The sequence below is a fragment of the Cryptomeria japonica genome, chromosome 8 (genome assembly GCF_030272615.1).
Source record: "Cryptomeria japonica chromosome 8, Sugi_1.0, whole genome shotgun sequence".
In the NCBI taxonomy this organism is placed as follows: Eukaryota; Viridiplantae; Streptophyta; class Pinopsida; order Cupressales; family Cupressaceae; genus Cryptomeria; species Cryptomeria japonica.
Window position 1 is genome coordinate 133,298,632 of NC_081412.1, and position 15,952 is coordinate 133,314,583.

General features: G+C 32.1%; 1 protein-coding gene across 1 annotated transcript; it reads right to left on the bottom strand.

Annotated features, from left to right (window-relative positions):
- Positions 1-395: 395 nt before the first annotated feature.
- LOC131041642 (protein DETOXIFICATION 27) lies at positions 396-4,530 on the bottom strand. The gene is made up of 8 exons (XM_057974795.2): positions 3,969-4,530; positions 2,461-3,002; positions 2,266-2,352; positions 2,103-2,159; positions 1,603-1,841; positions 1,231-1,349; positions 758-844; positions 396-641 (listed from the first exon to the last, which is right to left on the bottom strand). The coding sequence occupies exons 1-8, from the start codon at positions 4,269-4,271 to the stop codon at positions 609-611; spliced, it is 1,467 nt and encodes a 488-aa protein (XP_057830778.2). The 5' UTR covers positions 4,272-4,530; the 3' UTR covers positions 396-608.
- Positions 4,531-15,952: the final 11,422 nt, after the last annotated feature.

Below are 15,952 nucleotides of genomic sequence, written 5' to 3' on the forward strand. Positions count from 1 at the left end.
ATCGAAGTATCTTTTCTAATTAATGTTTCTTCAATCATTGATAAAAAAATGCACACAGCTTGTATAGTTTGCAAATCAAAATTATTTCTCAATTTTTCTTGCTTTAATTTGAAATGAACAAACAGTTAAAGAATCTTTGTGACAAGAGATAAATAACAGAATATTAAATTGATTTTTCTGCCTTGTCTCAATTCCCATGTGCCAGAGTATTCGATTTGTGGGCAGTTAAGAGAGAAAGAAGAGATGTAAAGCCCGTGCTTTGATACAAATTGAACAGCAATGGAAAAAATGTTTCATTTAATTTGAACTTGAGAATACATTTGAAGGCAGAGAGAAGACAGTTTAACTGCCTGAACAAACCAAAAAAAACTGAAAAAGAAATTAAAACCCATAGATTATTACATTAACAAATGCTAAATTAACTCAAAATAATTGTACATTTAAAAAAAAAAAATCTCCCACAAATATGCTTTCCCCTGAGAGGTCACTTTAGACTACCAGTAGAATAATGGCAGCTTATCAAAGAAATGCTTTGGGTTGCTGATTCAACTTAGTTGAATTATGATAATTCATCCATCGCCTTGGTACTGGGACACATATATCCTATCTTATCTACTGACTCGATCTATGGCTTGAGCAGCCTGCAATTAGCATAGAACAACAATAAATTAAAGACATAACATAACCCCAAATACATAACAATTTGAGAATTACATGAAATGTGTAGAAAACAAATATAATGGGATCTAGTATTTACCTCTCTGTCCCAGTCACATCGATACACAATAATTGCCAGAACAATGGTCTGAACTGCTGTACCACATATCATTCCTGTCCAGATCCCCTGCATATATAATATGGGATTCAATGCATTTCAATTTGAGAAAGTAAGGTTGAAATACTCAAGTGATTTAACATTCTATCTAACTCTTGTGGAGAAAAGGAAGTCTGATAAACTGTACAATAGAAGCAGTGTATAATTGATCTGAAACAATGTGTAAAAGAAACCATCTAGTTTTATCTAGTATCCTTCCATGTATTCTTCTTTGGTGACCTTAAAACATGTTTAATTAGTACTAGTAGAGCTTCAATGTTATTTGGTCTCTTTCATTCCAACTAAGAATTGTTGATTGTTGGGTTGCTTTCATTCTATAGCAGTTAACTCTACTGCAATGATCTGATCATTTTATTTTTATATTAACCTATTCTATAGAAGAAAGTAGCACTCACCAAAACACCCTGGTTAAACACCCAACCAAGCATCACTCCAAAAGGGATACCAATGCCATAGTAACAGCCAATATTGATGTAAGCAACATAAGATTGCCATCCTGATCCTACTGCTACCCCTGAAACAGAATAAGGAAGAAGAATGTAGAGTTAGTGTCATATCAGAGTAGAAATCAAGTTTGATTTGTTCAGTGCTCATAACACTGAAATACTTATAGCAATTGCAATCTTTGGATTCCTCCTAAAATACAACGTTTCCACCATTGTCAATTATTCATAGACATGCTTCTTCAAATAAGTCTGAAGGAAATAAAGAGAGAGCTTTGAATTTCTGATCAATGCTTATCTATATAAAAAGTTGAATTGCTTTACCTGACAGGACTGGCTGAATACTGTTAAAGAGGACAGTAAAGCTCAACAAAATGGACAGTTTAGAGACCGCTTTTAGAATTGTGGGACTACTTGTAAAGGCCAGAGCAAATTCCTGGCGAAGCACAATAATGAGCAAACAGAAAACAAGGCCTATCACAGTCGAAGTAGCTGCAGAAACAATAACTGCGAATTTGGCTCCTTTGCCATTTCCAGCACCCAGCTCATTGGCCACCCTCACGCTGCATTTATAACCAAAAAAATTCTATCCAACAATCAATACAAGGCAGAGCAGAAGACATGCGAGTTTTTTGACACTATGCTATTAAAACCCTTAAAAGAAGAATTTGTAACTCTGTTACCAGAAACGGGACGGCACCCTGCCGTTTCCCGTTTCAACCCTCCAGAAACTTGTTTAATTAGTACTAGTAGGGCATTTATAATTTTTGCATTTCATTTCAATAAAGGAAATAGTTTCTACATTTATCAGTACAACTACATACCCAGTAGCAGCAAAAAAACCAAGCGGTATCATCATCTCCCAACCATTGATGCTCATGCTGCAAAATGCATATCAAGGTTTCAAAAACATAGTTGCAGCATTATATGCACTCCTGCATTACTTCTAAATAAATATTACACAAAAAAAGCTTGTTACAATGTTACCAGATAGAAAGAGAATCAACTGCAACTTGCGAATCTGGCAAATTTCCTGTCAAGAGAACCAATACTCTGTAATACCAATTCTCTAAACTGTTCACAAGCTAAAGCATGTCAGCACTGTTTGAAAAATATTTTTAATTCAGAAACAACCAAATACATGCATATTTTTTCAACTTTACAAGTGAATTGGCAACTAACCATAGCATGACACCGGATGCAGCAGAGAGCTTCAGAAAAGGCCACAAATCTGTGAATGCATCTCTGGACAAACCTGTCCACGTCAGCGGGCAACCCCCACAAGTGGCATAAAGGATTTGGGCAATTGGGGGCAACCACCATGCCAAATTCAATGTCATTGCTGAACCAATTAGCCCCATGTCCAATTTGATAATAAACAGCCAGCTTAGAAAAATGTGGAGTACCAAAGTGGCTGCAGAGATCCATGCAATGACCATGTTTTTCAACTGGGATTGCAAGAACCTCTGAACAGGAAAGAGGAGTACAAATGAGAAGTGTTGGGGAATGAACCAGATTGAAACTTTTCCAGTTAATTCAGCAATGTCATCTGGCTGTCCAAGGATCTTCAAGATAGGGGTTGCAAATATATACAATGGTAAAAGAAGAATTGCAACACCAAAGAGGACAATCCATGCTCGTTGCATATATAATCCCAACAAGTGATATTTCCGAGCCCCAAAAGCTTGGCCGCACAGGGTCTCCAGGGCGCTACCCATGCCCAACTGCCATGGCCAGTTCCAAGTTCAACAAGATTAGTAAAAGTAGAGATGAATATCCCATTAAAACTTCGTCGTTCCTTTATGATTCATTGAAATATATATATGTACTATTAAAACAAGAACAAGAATGATTATAACAAACAAGAAATATGAAATTATGAACACCTGCAAATTACCCTAACAAGCATTGTTTGCAATTCAGTAGACGGGTTGGCACAGAGAAGGATGAAATGAAATAAAATTGACTAATTTATTTAAGATGGTAACAGTTGTAATTATAATTTAACATGTTTTACAAAATAATCATAATTTTTTTTCAAAATTTATCTATTGTTTTTCTTCATCCTAATAATAAATCAGGGAATACTTTGAAAATTATTTCTACAAACATACCTAATCATTTAGATAAATTATGAAATAAGCGCATCCACATCCAAAACCATCTAAATCCTAAATCCAAGAACATCCCAACCTAATTTGGAGAAAAAGACAAACAATCTAAGTGTTGTTCCCTGAATTTTACTTGGGCTCTTGCAGGTGAACCTATATATCTTGATAAGTATTGACGTGTAAAGTCGGTGAGGTTATCCTGTTTTCCAAAATTCAATATAGATTCAACTTCCAAAAAGGAAGATGAAAGGTTGGATGAAGTTTCTTAACATCATCCTATGACAATACATACAATGGCTTCTCTGAGTTTCAATTTGACATTCAAAGATACAACTATACTAGGTGTGAATTTAATAACTTCATATTCTAATACTCAACTCATCGGAATGAGATGGATTGGATTCTGGCTTAGATAAATTCCTACATGTTGATCACCTAATGTAGTGTCAAAACTATTTCTAAAACAGTCAGTTTGAACAGTCTGCACTAAAGAGAGTCATGGATGTTATCCCCAACAAGAATGCATAAAAACTGACAAAAAGAAAGCAAAAAGGCATGGAATACATTATGGATACTTACAAAGAGACCAAAGTTGAATCCCACAATGACAGTACTGGCGATAGAAATGGCAGCCAATTCCAAATCTCCAATATGTCCTGCAAAAGCCTGAGTAACAACATTTGTTCCATACATAGCTATGCGGCTGAAAATGGCAGGCCCTGCAATCGCCCACATTTTATTTGATTCTTGTAAAATCCGTCTTCCTACATCTTTTGAGCATGTAACTGGCCCACTCTCATTGCCCCCCTGCAAATTACATGAAATTTCTACATCCCCATTCTGCTTCTCATGAATAAGTGGAACTTCTAAAGACTCTGCCATATCTCCTATGTTTGCAGAAAGCAGCTAAATTTAACCAGCAAATGCCTTAAACCAGAGGAAAACAAGCTATCTGAATATTTAATCTGCAACCGGGAAGCTTTATATCCCCACAAACATTAGCTAAGTTAGCAAATACAAACTGATAACGATCATAATGTGGACACAGAATTGTAGAGTAATCAAACTCAAAAGAATGACAATTCCAACACATCACGGAAACGAAATTCAGTGGTTTCAACTTTCACAGACAAGCCGCCTAGGAACGGGAGAGTTCCTATTGATTTTCCAAAAGAGTCCACAATTAATTATACTGATATATTTTTCTTTTATATTAATAAAAGTAGCTTTTAACAAAATTGGAAAAAAAAAAACTCTTTGTTCACTACAGACAAGCAAGTTTTTTTTGTCTATACAGAATTTAATGACAGAAAAAATAAAAGAGAGCACATCTCTCAGATTTTGTGAGAAAGAGCCAGCACAGAAATCTTTATTGTTTTTTGATTAAAAAATCAGTGTTAATTAGGGCGCTGACTTTTTACATAGTCAAAAGACTATCAAAAATTTGAAAACAGTTGAAAGGTGGCAACAGACCAAGCAGGGGTACAAACCCCAAACTAACAAGTCAAACAGCCAAACACCTGTCAAACTTGCAGCAACCCACCCCAACTCAAGAGTGGGGAAAAACACCCAAAACTTGACAAAGGGGGGTTGGGAAAGGGAGGCAGATTTTCCCTTCCGCCTGCTACAAACAACGTCTAGGCAACACTGTCATTAGAAACATTCAAAGAAAAATCAGACACAAGATGCTTCAAACAAGTAGAAATCTTTATTGTTGATATTGCTTTCTTTCTAAGTAAAATTTAATTTTCATATTTAATATATTATATTTTCAAAGATTTGAATATTGTAGATGTTATAATCAATAAAGATTTGATCATTTAATTTAACAAATATATATTATTATTTTCAATTCTAATTAATGAATTAAATTACAATCTTATTAAATTCGATAAAAACTCTATATCCTTTTGACTGAAATAGGAAACTAGTTACGTAAAATAATCAATTGTTTGAACTTACACCTACTTTTTTCCTCCTGATTTATGTGCTTAATATGAACTCCTTGTGAATACGTATTTACTTTAGTCGTTGTCACTACTTTATAATAACTTTTTATTATGATTGGAGGACAAATAAACATGGTTACGACAAAGGCTCAACCTAAGGGTAATAGAACATATACGAAACTTCTAAAGTGTGTAGAATTTTATGGTCTTTGAATATTTATAATTGTTTTTTATATTAAAAGCTCTTAAAATAAGAGGGCCGCAACAGATATAAAAATATCATAATAAATATATTAAACATATTCATAATTGTTATTTATGATTTATGTGATATTTTTTCAATTTTTAATGATAGTAATAATTGGTAAGTCATCATCATCAAGTAAGTTTTAAGTGGAGAGAGTTGACTTTGAGATCTATGAAGAAAGAATCCAAATCTCTTAGCAAACTAAGCCACCTATTTAGACTTATAATATAATTGTTATTAATTTTTAAAATATTTTAAATAAAATTATTTTGAATATATATATATATATATATATATATATATATATATATATATATTGATAAAAGTGGATAGAACCACTGAACTTGAAGGGAAAGAACCAGTAAGAAAACCCTTTAGTATTGCTTAAGTAACACAAGCCTATTCTACCCAATACCAAATGCTTATTGGCATAGTACATCAAAAAACCCATCCCAATTACATAAGCCACATTAGATGTAAAAGAAGCCGCCAATAGAAGCATATAGAAGGAAGATTAAAGTATGATCACTGAAGGATGCATATCCATTGCTGCCAAAAAACACGAGTCTGAACCACCACTGTTTATGAAATACAATTCTCCAACCACTAGCTAGAAAGTTATAATTTATAATATTAATATGTAATATTTTATAATATTTTTTTTGTAAAAATATATATTTTCAAAGATAGAATATAATTGTTTTTTGTTTTTAAAATATTTTAAATTTGAATTTTAAAACTTGTTATGAGATTTTTGTATTTATTATGAATAGTTATCATTTTTTATATTAGTATATATAAAAAATAGTATACTAATTAATTACACAATTGAAATAAATAGAATTAATTGATCATTTAAGTGGAAGTGAAGATATAATTAATATTAAATAATATAAAATATAAAATATAAAATAATGATAAAATATTTTTTTGTCTTTTCAAATTAAATACTTTTAATTCTTATTGACTAAAGTATTTCAATTGTATTTTCAAAGATTTGAATGTTGGTAGATGTTATAATCAAGAAAGATATTGTATTTTACTTCAACAAATATAATATTTATTATTTTCAATTATATTTAATCAATTAAATTGCAATAATTAGTGTTGGGACTTATGAGGGAAGAATCCAAAGCTCTTAGCCAACTATGTCAGCCATTTAGACTTATAATATAATTGCTTTTTAATTTTTAAAAATATTTTAAATAAAGTTATTCTGAATATATATAATTTAAAATATGTAATAATTTATAATATTTTTTTGTAAAAATACATATTTTCAAAAATAGAATATAATTTTTTTTTTTTTTTTTACAATATTTTTAATATAAATTTAGAAACTTATTATAATATTTATTTATTTATTACCTATATATATATATATATATATATATATATATATATATATATATATATATATATTTAGAGATAGAATATATTGTCTTTAATTTTTAGAATCTTTATAATAAGATTATGTTGGATACTTTTAAATATAGACTTAGAAACTTATTGTGAATTGAAGATTTTTGCACTAATTACTATGCTTTGATATGAGCATTGAGAATGTGATTACCATACTAGTTACATAAATAGTTGATGGAAAAGTTATTTTCTTGATTGTGTTTTCTATTCTACTATCTTTGAAAGTTGGAATTGTGATGTACCAAAAGTGATCCTAGAGTAACATTCTGTCCACAGAGAGGAGCCACACAACCTTAGACTCACACTCTTGTTAATTGCATGTGATTGATATTGATTGTGTGTGTGTGAAACAAAATAGATAAAGGAAGACTCATTTGAGCAAGATTGATAGTATGCAAAAAAATTATAATAGAAATGCATTAGGGGTTAAAGATTTGGAAATAAAAAATAGAGAAGAATCCGATGCTGAACAAATATATTGTTACTATTTTCAATTATATTTAATTAATTAAATTACAATATTTTAAAACATTAATTTTGTTAAAAATTCTATATCATTCTGATTGAAATAAGAAACTGGTTACATAAAAGAATCAATTTTTTGAATTTACACCCACTTTCTTTGAGTATGGTCAAGTGAGATTTATTCCTCATGATATATGTGTTGAAAATATTTCAAGTTGTACATGCACTTAATTGAAATTAGGTTTACATAGTTTAATTTAGTGATTTGATTTTTCACGCCTAAAATTTCTTCGCACTTCACCAAGTTGGGCTTCATGTGAACTCCTTGTGAATATTTATTTTCTTTATTCATTTCAACATCCATAGCCATTACTTTACAATAATTTTATTATTGGACTCACAAACATGGTTACAACAAAGGGTAAACAAAAGGAGCCATTTTTTAGACTCTAGTGTGCTAGGTAAACTTTTTCACATGATTGTTGATGTTGGTGTGACACATCCTTTGGTACCATGTGGATTGGGGTAGACTGGACCTTGAATGAAAGGAGCCACTTATAACATATTTGTAAGTGCTAATATGTCTCAAAATTGATAGTCTTTGACCATATATGTAAGTTTCTAACATATTTAGAATTTATGAGCATGTTATAATTTTAAAATTTATTAGATGTATAATTTGGATTTTTATGTTTATATATAATGATATATAACACTTTAAATTATTAATAAATTATAAAAATATTATGAATAAATATAGTTGTAGCATCATAAATTGTCACCGGTCCAATTTACACCTCATGTTTGTACTCCTATTTTAGCGTGTCTCATTTTCATCCCTCCTAGGCTTGTTTTGGCCCAATTTTACTCCAATTTGATGTCACCTGTTGACACTATTGGGTGGGCCCTATCCCAGAGTCTATCCTCTCCTGTTTTCGGATTGGTTGGTCTTGATTTTGGAGGACTAGGGTGTGGAGCATCTTGGTCATGGACCAAGGCATTGCAAAATGCCCCGGTCCCCCTTAATGTGGACCCAATTTGAAATGGGGAAGACACTCCCTCTCCTCGATAGATTTGGGTCCCTATGGCTACACTCAACTGTTGGATGTTGGCCTAATCGATAAATTACCTAGGGAACCCTATATAATGACATCCTATCAATTCATTTTGAGATCACTCATATACCTAGAATTTGTGCATCCATAAAGAAATCATTATCAAGCATTTTCAGATATTCAAGGCAACATTTCATTCTTCAAGCATTATGGAGCAAAGTTACATCAATCTTCATGCAAGGATGTGTGTGTGATTAGGGTTTTTCATGTTCATGTGTTTTTCATGCCATTACATTCAACAAATTTGTGATAACATTAACAAGCATTGCATCATCATCAACAATAACAGATATGAGGTAATATCCTTGGTATTTACTTTAGTATTTACATTATTAAATTCAAGGTTTCCTAGACTAGGGTTTGACCTAAGGCAAACCCCTATCCACAACCCTATAATTTACCCTCTTTCTTTGTGCAGGGAACAAGAACTATACTCAAAGTTTTCAACTCAGTTGATGACGACGAACAAGTTCATCTTTCGACAACGCAAAAATTTGGAGGAACAGGGCGAATCTATACTACCTAGTCCCAAAAAATAGGGCCAAACTTCTAATAACATGTTTTAAATCTCTCATTTTATCCAAATTTTAGTTTGGGGCTCTGCAAGACATCTGTAGCAGTCTTTTTTTCAATAATCTACTTCAATTATTCATTGTTTTACCCTAATTTCCTAATTCACATCCAATCTTCAACTAAAGGGAGGGTGAGAACACATAATGAGTGAATCTAATGAGAATTTTAGTCTTTTCCATATTTGGATTGCAACTAGATCTATTAGGTTCACCCCTCCTTCAATATAGTGGTCTTACTATCCTTATTGGTGAAATCCTAGTTTTTCCACCATTACAATAACATAATATTTTAAAATATTTATTGTAAGATTATATATTTCATAAAGATAGAATATAATTATTTTTTACTTTAGAATATTTTTAGTAAAATTATCTTGAATATTTTTAATATGAAATAAAAACTTATTATAAGACTTTTTGTATTTATTATGAAAGTTATCACTTTTTTATTAGTCGATAGAGGCTATATTGTGTGGGGATTTCACCTCAAACTTGTCTCATGCCAAAAGAAACTTATTATTTAATAGGTCATTTGCTATTCTATTTGATGTAGTATAATAAAAGTGGATCAAGATCAATCTATGGTATATGCACTGTGGGTTGTATTTAGTAAATGGAAACAATTCTAAGTATAAATATTTGATTGCATTAGATCTCTTATCAGATATTTTGTTTAGTTTTAATGCATTACATGAAAGTTGCATCGTCATCCTCATACATATTGTGTTTAGTTTTAATGCATTACCTACCACATGCATTGCAACCTTCAAACTTCTTCATTGAAAGGAAGCTAAGGTGTAGAAAACACTTCCTAACACTAATCTAGTGGGGGAGATAACACAAATTTTCTTAAAAATCTTAAACTATTACAGACTAAGAAACACATACAAAAGGATATATACAAAATTCAAATAGATTGACAATAAACACATGATATACTGTGGGCAAAACCCTTTTAGGAGAAAAACCCCACACTCTAAAAATTGGCCAATATATTATTCAGAAATCAACAAAAAAATACAATATACTTCTAGAGAAAGCTTCTCATAGGAGTATCACTAATAAGAGATCTAAATGTAACTTAATTTCTATAAGACCCTTGTACACAACCTCCAACTCATACACCTAACATATATGAGATAAAATACATGAAACTATCGAATGGTATTACAAAACCATGAGCTAAAACCACCCAAATAGTGACACCCAACTTATCTCCAACCCATGATACCTTATGATGTGTCAACACACATGCCAACAAATATAACTCCTTTTTACAACTCATTTATGTGTCCAACACATTTTTTTATATTTCCTATTTCAAGAGACCCAACTTATGGATGCCATAACTTTTGAACCAAGTATTTGATTGACAAACTGTTTGATGCAAGAGAAAAGTGAGTATCTACACCATAATTTAATTGCTAGGGGCCATGAGACCCATAAACTCCAAACACCATCATAAATTTTTTGCGCTCATCGGTTTTGTCAATGCATTTGCAACATTCATCAAAGTGTCAACCTCTCCAATTTTACCTTCCTATCCCCTACCATATCTCAAACAAAATGAAACTAAACATCAATGTGCTTTGTTTTGGCATGGAAAGTCAAATTATTTACTAAGAAAATGACACTTTGACTATCACAATAGATAATAATCAAATCCTATGTCAAACCCAATATTTAATTTCAACCATCTAAGCCAAATGGTTTCCTTATAAGCATGTGTAGCTGTCATATACTCTTCCTCTATCTTAAACAAAGCGACTACAACTTGTCGCTTATTCATCTAGCCAATAGATCCACCATACATAGTAAATACACAACTACTAGTGGATCTTCTATTGTCAATGTAACCTACCCAATGTGAATCCACATATCCATAAATACTCACATAATCCCAAGGTCCAATAAAATAACCATGACAATAGAAGGAATAATCAGAAGTACCACTCACATATATTTACACTCTCTTAACTTCATCTTAATGCATCTATCTAAGATTAGCCATATATCAACTCAAGATTCCTATTTCTTGGGTAATGTTTGGTATTGTACAAACCATAGCATACTTAAGACTACCAATAGCACTTATGTATGGTACACTAGCCATGTCCTCCACCTTAGTTGGAGTTTTTGGACAATCCTTCACAGATAAATTCATTCATAATGCATCAGGAATTATCATAGATCTACAAGTTGTCATTTTGAATATCTCCAACACTAAATTCGCATACTTAATTTGTTTTAACCAAATCATTCTATTAGCTCTATCTCTTTTGATCTCCATTCCCAAAATGTACCTAGCCGCACCTAGATCTTTCATTTCAAACTATGTTGACAATTGAGATTTCAAATTAAAAATTGAATATCTATTCCCAAATAGTAACATATCTTCCACATACAATGCAATAATAAGAATGTGACCATTATTAGTTTTAAATTAAACACAATGATCAGAATTAGATCTTTGAAATCCCATACTAAACACACGGGTATCAAAATTTTGGTACCACATCCTAGGATATTATTTCATACCATACATAGAATTTATCGACTTGTAGGCCATATTTTCTTTACCTTTCACCACAAAATGCTCTAGTTGTGACATATAAATATCTTTCTCCAAATCACCATGAAATAATGTTATCCTCACATCCATTTTCTTGATTTGCCAATCTTGAATTATAGCAAGTGATTACAAGAATCGAGTACATGTCAACTTTACAACAAGAGAGAAAACCTAGATCTCTTTTCACTTGGAACATGAGCATAAGCTTCATAATCACATATTCTGAGATGCCTCGTAGAAGGATTATTTCCTGACCACACCTTGATAGGTGTCTTATCAACAAGTGTTGGTATAGGAGATTTGTTTACCAGATAACGAGTAGTGGCCATAGCTTCAACCCAAATTTTTTTTCGAGACTAGCACCACTAAGCATACTCCTATCCCTCTCCATCAATGTCCTACTCATCCTCTTTGCAATTCTATTTTGTTGAGGGGTGCATGGAGTTTCCTCATGGCTCTCAATCCCATGGTCCTTATAGAAGTTGTTGAAATATGTCAAGAAAAACTCACCACCATTGTGAGTCCTCAAACACTTCATCTTTCTACTAGTTTGATTCTCAACAAGAGCCTTAAACTCCTTAAACCACTAAAGACTTCAAATTTACTTTTGGGAAAATAAACAGTAAATTACCTAAATATAAATTAAGATTGATTTCACTTGACTTTACAAATAGGTCTACTTCAAATATTCAACTTATTTAATTTATTTTATACAAGGGAACTTATCATCCTTCATTATCATTCATTGTATTCCAAATGAGCTAGGTCCAGCTAGTTTTATATTGACAGGAATGGTTAGAAAATTGACCCTATTCCCAAGACCAATAGTATTAAGGATAACATAAACAATTGGTTTCAAAATTAATGAGCTAGGTGATATCTAATCTATGCCATTTAAAATTTAAATTAAGGATATTCTTAATAATGATTACATGACAACATAAAGTTATATCTTAATACTCAAAATTGCACAATAAATTGATAGGATTCTCATATGCATCATATTAAGTATTTAAATTAAGAGTAACATAATTCTTGAATAGTTATATGAAACACACAAATACTTATTTTATCTATGTTTTCTTTAAAAGTGTATTTCATACTCATTTATCTAGAAGTTTGAGCCTTTGTTTTATTACTTGTGGTAAATTAAATGATAATATCCTCTATTTAAATTTTCAATGTAAATTTTATTTAATTGCTTGTGATAAATAAATTTATTTATTATTTCTAACAATAAAAGAATAGAATAGACAAAATTTACCCATTTGCAAGATTAATAATGTAGGAGTTAACAAATGTCAAAATTTATTTTTTTGAAGATTGTTAGTGTAGGTTTTTTTATTTTCCTTATGTTAGGGGGTATTTATTTTTCCTACACATATTTTATTAAGCTTTCTTAGGTTATTAGGAGTTACACACCCTCTTTTGGCTTGTTGTGTCACCTCTCTCTCTCTCTCTCTCTCTCTCTCTCTCTCTCTCTCTCTTCCCAATCTACCTCTCTCCCTCTCCCTCTCTCATTTTCCCAATCTCTCTCTCTCTCTCTCTCTCTCTCTCTCTCTCTCTCTCTCTCTCTCTCTCTCTCTCTCTCTCTCTCTCTCTCTCTCTCTCTCTCTCTCCCTCTCCCTCTCCCTCTCCCTCACCCCCTCTTCATCCATCCCCCTCTCCCTCTCTCTCCCTCTTCATCCATCCCTCTCTCTCTCTCTCTCTCTCTCTCTCTCTCTCCCTCGCCCTCCACCCCCCTCTCCCTCTCTTCCTCTCCTTTTCCCAATCTCCCTCTCCCTCCCTCTCTCCCTCTCTCCCTCTCCTTCCCCAATATCCCTCCCTCTCCCTCACTCTCTCCCTCTCCTTTTCCCAATCTCCCTCTCTCTCACTCTCCCCCTCTCATTTTCCCAATCTCCCTCTCTCTCCATCTCCCTCTCCCCCCCTCCTTTTCCTATTTCTACATAACCCATACATGTTATGTAGAACTATGGCCAAAACTTCTAGATCTACAGAACCCGTACGGGTTATGATAAATTGTGAACGTTCACATTAAAGGAATCTTAATATATTTTAGTCCCAATGACCTAAAAACCAGCATTGCAAGTTGTTTGAAGGCCCCACTGCTTTTGCACATGATTTTATGGGACAGTAACAGTTAGGTTTTCATTTTTTTTTTGTCACTTTTGCTTTGAAATGATTGGTTTGTCTCGTATATTGGATTGTTTTTGAAGTTATTTTATCATTGTTACTTTATATTATAACAAAATGATGATCATTTGTTGTTTTTTTGCTTTGATCATGATTGATTTGTCTTGTAGTTTGGTTTTTTTTTTAAGTTATTTTATTATTGTTACTTTAGATTATAACAAAATGATGATCATTTGTTGGTTTTTTGCTATTTGATTGTGGATTGTCATTATGATGTTATGTGTAGGACAATGGGAAATAACAAGAGAGGAACAAATGAAAGACAAAGGGAGCGTATGAGGAGATTACGTGAAGGTACGCCATCTAATGCACCTAATGAAAGTGATGAACATTCAACAATTAAAATTGATATGATGAATGCACCAAATCAAAATGATCAATATACACCAATTCAAATACATATGATGAATGCACCTAATGAATGCAATGAGCATACACCATTTGAAAATGATTCGGTGAATGCACATGTTAATGAAATTGAAGAAGATATACCATTTGAATTTGATGTGATCAATGCTCATAATGCACCAATCTTAACACCTCTTAGAATAATTCGTAGAAAACCAAAGTTCCTAATAGATATTGATGAAAATATTGGGAATCCAATGGGTCAGTGCAAGAAGATGAGTTCCCTGATTTTCAGATTTTGTCTCATTTGAGCTTAAATTTTGAAACACTTAGAGATTGAATCTTGGAAAAAGTCAGTAATATAAAAGATAGCCCTCTGAGTGTACTTTCCAAATATGTAATTTATTTTAATACCCACATAATAAAAAATAACTTTTTGAATGGATTTTTGAAAACTATGTTTTAATAATGCTTGTTTTAGGACCATACCATGCATGTGTATGACCCACACTTTTTGACACAATTAAAATTATTTTCTCAAACCGTTTTGGGGAATGGTTTGTAACACACTGAAGATTGATGAGCATATTTTTTTGTATTTTTTTTTCTAATATATTTTTTTTAATTAATTTTTTAATGGCCGTAATTATCTTTTTAAAAATTTGATGTGTATGACCCACATAATTTGATGTAAACTTAACATTTTTTGATTTTTTTTTTTTTTAAATACAAAAGAATTTTGTGTAGATTGATGACATAATTTTTTTTCCAAAATTCTTTAAAATAAAAAAGTTATTAAATTAACAAAATTAGTTAATATTTCAAATTTATGGATCCGATTTAGTATAAATTAAATAAAAAATAGTTAAAATAATCAATTTTTAAATAAATTTACATATTTAGAATCTAGATAGTATAATCTGAAATGGGTTTTAATTTCGTATAAAAATTCTTTGATTAGAGGCACGTAAACTATTTCTGAAGTTCATATTGTGCTTTCATTCATGGAGATTTGAATTTGCAGGTCCATGTCTCAGGTGTGGCCATCCCAGGCCTATCCCGGGCCTAATCACGAGCCAAGTGGCGGGTTGTGGAATCAACTTCCACAAAACGGGCCCCCGTTTTCAAACAAGGGCGACTTGTGGAAAAAAAAGGAAAAATGTGATTTAGAAACGGGGGCCCGTTTTTAAAAAACGGGCCCCTGTTTTGTTTAAAAGCGGGTTTTTTTTTGCTTTGGACCCCCGTTACCTTTTGGCTTGGGAGCCCGAAGCATAAACGGCCCCCCATTTTTTGAAAATGGGCCCCCGTTTATAAGAACGTGTTTTCCAACGCGCGGACTTTCGCGAATTTGTGACTCATTACCTTGCACTTGCCCCAATGCATGATAAAATTTCTGAAAGAACTTGTAGAAGAATGGTTAGAAGAATTTGGAATAACTATTTTGAAAACTTAAACCAAAGTGGAAGATGCCAATTAGTTGTTGAAATGATTAAAAATATGAAATTTAGAGAGACAATAAAAATTTTGGGGTTAAGAACATCCAAAAATAATAGTGAAAGAACCATTGTGAGAAATATTTTTGATGCATACCAAGCCATTGGTTCGAAATCATGCACTAAATATGCTAATGTTAGTCGTCGTGTTCTCACATCAGCCATAATGGGAAAGGAAATGAAATTT

Coding starts and splice junctions, on each gene's coding strand:
- LOC131041642 (XM_057974795.2), bottom strand. CDS start 4,271: ATGGCAGAGTCTTTAGAAGTTCCACTTATTCATGAGAAGCAGAATGGG. Junction 3,003..3,968: donor GATTCAACTTTGGTCTCTTT/GTAAGTATCCAT, acceptor TGGCCATGGCAG/TTGGGCATGGGTAGCGCCCT. Junction 1,350..1,602: donor TATTCAGCCAGTCCTGTCAG/GTAAAGCAATTC, acceptor ATTCTGTTTCAG/GGGTAGCAGTAGGATCAGGA.